Genomic DNA, 5,191 nt, shown 5'->3' with positions numbered 1-5,191 from the left:
GGGGGGCCTGGGCCACGGAGCCTGCGCGTCCGGAGCCTGTGCTCCGCAACGAGAGAGGCCACAACAGTGAGAGGCCCGCGTACAGCGGGGAAAATAAATAAATAAATTAATTAATTAAAATAAATAAATAAATAAATATATATATATATATATATATATATATATATATATATAAAATACCTGGAAGGGATTTAGCAATAATCTAAATCCTAAATAATCTAATCCTATTTTAGATTATTTAATCTAAATTTTAGATTAAATAATCTAAAATAAAATAAAACATATCACAGTAATCAAGATGCTGCAGAGTATTTTATAGTTTGGGGAACTCTTTTTGTTATTATTTATACATTTGTGTTCATTATAAAATTGTAAGATATAAAGTTAATCTCCTTTATCTATAGTGACAGAGAGCTAAACTAAATGGTATGTGCTCTGAGCTGGGGCAGAGGCAAAGCTGTCAGTTGTGGAATGAAAACTTCCAGCTTCCTCATTCTGCTCTTTTCTCTCAGGCTACTTATCGAGTCGGGAGGAGGTTGCTTCTTATTACCACTGTCCCGAGGCACCCCTGGAGGCTAAGGTGAGCCCTAGACAAGGAACCAGCTTGGGAACAGTATTGGGCAAACTCTACCCTCTACCCTTTTCCTTGTTTCTGTTCCATGAGGAATAATGGTTTCAAGTGGAACAAAAACTAAGGATAATTTCCCTTTGGCAATTCGAGGACTTTTCATACGGGGAGGCCACTAATCAGTGATTATATTTAATGTCATTATAGTATGATAATAACGTTGCATACAACTCATATAGTGTCTGTCTCAAGGAGGCTTAAAGGACTCAGAGGTCACCCTATATTTTGATTCTCTGCAAAAGATCATTGAAAAACAATAATTCATAACCATCAAATAATTGAAATTTTAAATTTTACCAATAGGTCTTTTATGAATCTGTAGCTTCCTTCACTGCCCTTAAGGTCACTTAGATGGGAAGATAGAGCTTCCATGGCATACTGGATTGATGGCAGGGCCATGTTTAAATGCTACCCTCTGCTCTGTTGTCCACTGCGTGGGGGTCAACTTTTCTTAACATTAAGAGGTGCCCTATATCTGTCTTTCAGAAGAGAGTCAGGTTTCAAATCTCTGGTCAAAAGTAAATAAATAACCAGGTGAAAAAGTCCAAGGTCATAATGATCTCTCATGGAGGTCTGCTGAGTCACAACCAACCCGTTCTTTTTTAAGTGATTTATTTCTCTTAAGTGGCCAACATTTTCAACAACTTTTAGATTTGCACATATGTAAACATATTCACTTCTTTCAATTTTGGCTTTGTACAGTCCCCACTACTTTACACAGAGTTTGTGAAAATAAGGGTTTTTTTGCTTCCCACTCATTCATCTGATAACCTCTTTGCTCCTGTTGCTGTTGGGACCCCTAACAAAATGAAACTTTTCTGTTCTTTACAGGATGTCATTCTAACAAGTGGCTGCAGTCAGGCTATTGAACTTTGTTTAGCTGTGCTGGCCAACCCAGGGCAAAACATCCTAGTTCCCAGACCTGGCTTCTCGCTCTACAGGACTCTGGCTGAATCTATGGGAATCGAGGTCAAACCCTACAATTTATTGGTAAATGACTTTTAAATTTTAGACACAAGAGCTCAATTACTACTTCATAAAAATATATGACCATTATCTTAGCAGAGAAAGATCTGGAAGTGGGTGGTCGAGGCCACAGACACATTTTGTTATTTACACTATATCTTTGAGTGAAGTGAGTAGTCCTACATTTTTCAGAATCATCTTAGTCTCCCCCTTTTTTCCTCCCCAGCCAGAGAAGTTTTGGGAAATTGACCTGAAACAACTGGAATCTCTGATTGATGAAAAGACAGCTTGTCTCGTTGTTAATAATCCATCAAACCCTTGTGGGTCAGTGTTCAGTAGAAGTCATCTCCAGAAAATTTTGGCAGGTAGGTCCAGCAGACTTCACTTGACAGGGGAGAAGATGGGGATGGAATCCTTCAGGTGTTTCATGGAACGAGAAAGGAGTCCTTCACTAAGTTCCAAGCCTAGGATGGAGGTGGGAGGGCTCCACTGGGGTCTCTAGTGAGTGGTGTGCCCCTGGAAAGGTAGGAAGTTCCTGAAAGAAGGCGAAAAAGAGGAAATACTTGCCTCTTCACCACTCCCATCATGTGGAAGAGAGGGTTTGAAATATCTAGTTAATTAAAGAGCAAATTTAGGCTCTGCACCCTGGAAGAGTATAAGAAGAGTTTATAGTTCTTAACGAGGAAGATGAAACATACAAACATGAAATGCAAAGTATAATGAGCCCAGGTAAATATTAAATGCTAAGGCAATTCACATTAAAAATGATTTCAGCATGTTTCTCTTATTTTCAGTGGCTGCAAGGCAGTGTGTCCCCATCTTAGCTGATGAGATCTATGGAGACATGGTGAGTCTTGGGTAGGATGCATCACTTCCATATTCTCAATCCCAAATTATCTCATGACACCTTTAGATGTGGCACCTAGAATAATCAGAAGCAAATCCTAATCATTTCAGTACAGCACTAATCAGTAGTATCCCTGCACTCTAAACAGATATACAGATAACCAGCCCTTAGCCAGTTTTCCAAAATCCAAAAAGCTATAAATATCTGAAGATTTTGAGAATTCATTTGGTGGCAAAACCTGACGTGGCCTGATAAATCTTTATGGCCTGGTAAATCTTTATCTCACTTATGGATCTATATAAGAGTGTAAGGAAAGGGGTGGAACAGTTACTCTGCTTGATTAGGAGTGCTGTCCCCGATTGCCCTGCGGCTGTTATATAATATATGGTACATGTGCTATATAACCTTTCTAAAATCCAAACAGTTCTACATTTTGCAACACACTTGAGCCCAGGAATTTCACATAAGGGATTATGGACCCATACATTATTGTGAAATCTGTAACTCCAACCGCCATTCATTCCCTAGAGCCAAGGGTTGTACCTATTACTGGGCTGGGGTCAGTTTCCTCATTTTAGGCTTCCTTTAATCTAGACTAGATACTGGGTTAAATGTATTTGGGTGTCCCCTCTGAAGCCTCTTGAGATCCCAATCATGCTTCAGGGTAGGAATGAGCCCGTAAATCTGAGACCCTGTCCCTAGTGATATAAGGAAAATTTTGCAAGGCATGGGATTCGGCGGAAAGTAAACCAGAAGACAACTGTAACAAGCACCTCTTCTCCTCAGGTGTTTTCAGATTCCAAATTTGAACCTTTAGCCACCCTCAGTAGCAACGTCCCCATCCTGTCCTGTGGAGGGCTGGCCAAGCGCTGGCTGGTTCCGGGCTGGAGGATGGGCTGGATCCTCATCCATGACCGAAGAGATATTTTTGGCAATGAGGTGAGAGCAATGTGGTAAAATAGTATGTCTAATTTAGGGGTGATTATATATATATATATTTTTTTCTAAATATTTATTTATTTACTTTGCATGCACAGTGGTAAGGAGGTAAGGAGTTTTTTTCTTTCTTTTTGGCCCTGTAGCTCCGTGTGCCTGGAAAGACACTGGATACAGACAGTACTAGTTATTCCTCTCCAAAACTCAGTTTTTCTGTCTTGGTGAGGAAGTTCCATCTACCTCCAATTTTAGTACCACAAAAAAGGAAACAATAGCAGTAATGATACCTAATATTGTTTGTGGGAATACAATGTGCCAGTGCTTTATGTACTTTATTTCAATTTAATTCTCCTAACAACCCTGTGAGGCCAATATTAGTATTACCTCCATTTTACAGGTAAGAAATATGAGACACAGAGAGGTTGTATAATTTTCCCAGAGTCACACAGCCAGTGCACGGCAGAGCTGGGCTACAAACCTAGGTGGTCTGATCTAAGAATGACACTAGGCACCATCACTTCTCCAGAGATTAAAAACTTGATAGAAAGAATTGGCAGAACAAGGATCTCCACAGTGGGGATGCCTAAGAAAGGCTAAATAATGTGTTTGCTGGGGGGCTTTTAGATCCGAGATGGGCTGGTGAAGCTGAGTCAGCGGATCCTGGGACCCTGCACCCTTGTCCAGGGAGCTCTGAAAAGCATCCTGCATCGCACCCCTCAAGAGTTCTACCACAACACTCTAAGCTTCCTCAAGGTAAGGGCAGCCCATGACTTTCCACTTTGGGAGTCAAGGAATGCCACCAGTGGAATTTGAAATAATGGGTCCTCATTTCTGGAGCAATGCTCCATTATGGGGCTTCCAAACCAGGAGGTGGCATCAGTGTAAATATCTACCCATACATTTCTCTAACTTCTGGCAATCCACCCTGCTCCTGGCCAAAAGCTTCAAGTGGCAGAGTTTTTATCTTGTTGCCCCTTATGCCAGGAGAGCAAACTTAGGTTCCCTGCCTTTGATGTGGGCTCTCCTTTTAATGACTTGTTTTTTCTTTTGCTTAACTTTTCATTCTTGATGTCTCTGTCTCCTCTCGTAGTCCAATGCGGATCTCTGCTATGGGGCATTGGCTGCCATCCCTGGACTCCGGCCCATCCGCCCTTCTGGGGCCATGTACCTCATGGTGAGTATGTGGGTGGCAGGCAGTTGGTGGTAGGCGGGGGAGGCCAATCTGCAGGGCTCACGAAGACAACCACATGGGCTCCTGAGCCAGTCAGTTTAGGAACTGCCTTGGTCTGAATTGTCCCATCGATGTGGTTTAACCTCCGTGCTAAAAAAAGAAAAAAGAAGAAAAAGAAAAAAACTCTTAAAATGACTTAATTCTTCATACAGAGACTCATTTTATATGTAGATACAGGGATGACATAAGACACAAATAAGAGGCTTTCCACACTACTGTAATTCTCACCTAGAGAGATCTGGTTCCCTAGGAATATTTGGGGATATATAGGAATTTTGTTTGTTTTCAGAAAGACTGTTTGGGGTGCTATTGGCATTTTGTGGGCCAGGGATGCTAAATATTTTTCAGTGGGCAGGGTAGTTCCGTGCAATCAAGAATAGTCTGGCCCATAATGATAATAGTGCCTTTTAAAAATTAATTAATTAATTAATTAATTAATGTATTTTTGGCTGCGTTGGGTCTTCGTTGCTGCGTGTGGGCTTTTTCTCCAGTTGCGGCGGGCGGGGCTACTCTTCCTTGTGGTGCGCAGGCTTCTCATTGTCGTGGCTTCTCTTGTTGCGGAGCACGGGCTCTAGGTGCGCGG

The 5,191-nt window shown here is 41.6% G+C and overlaps 1 protein-coding gene across 2 annotated transcripts in view; it reads left to right on the top strand.

The window, feature by feature from the left end:
• Window positions 1-5,191, top strand: part of TAT (tyrosine aminotransferase) — a 12,041-nt gene that overhangs the window by 4,344 nt on the left and 2,506 nt on the right. For both annotated transcript variants that reach the window (XM_007462973.1, XM_007462972.1), the window contains exons 4-10: window positions 513-580; window positions 1,460-1,618; window positions 1,821-1,959; window positions 2,389-2,441; window positions 3,228-3,380; window positions 4,002-4,130; window positions 4,468-4,551. In XM_007462973.1, the coding sequence (XP_007463035.1) occupies window positions 513-580; window positions 1,460-1,618; window positions 1,821-1,959; window positions 2,389-2,441; window positions 3,228-3,380; window positions 4,002-4,130; window positions 4,468-4,551 (785 nt within the window). The remainder of the gene's footprint in view (window positions 1-512; window positions 581-1,459; window positions 1,619-1,820; window positions 1,960-2,388; window positions 2,442-3,227; window positions 3,381-4,001; window positions 4,131-4,467; window positions 4,552-5,191) is intronic.

The sequence above is a fragment of the Lipotes vexillifer genome, unplaced genomic scaffold (genome assembly GCF_000442215.2).
Source record: "Lipotes vexillifer unplaced genomic scaffold, Lipotes_vexillifer_v1.1 scaffold70, whole genome shotgun sequence".
In the NCBI taxonomy this organism is placed as follows: domain Eukaryota; kingdom Metazoa; phylum Chordata; class Mammalia; order Artiodactyla; family Lipotidae; genus Lipotes; species Lipotes vexillifer.
The sequence above is the reverse complement of the archived record's forward strand: the minus strand, read 5'-3'. Positions and strand labels throughout refer to the sequence as shown.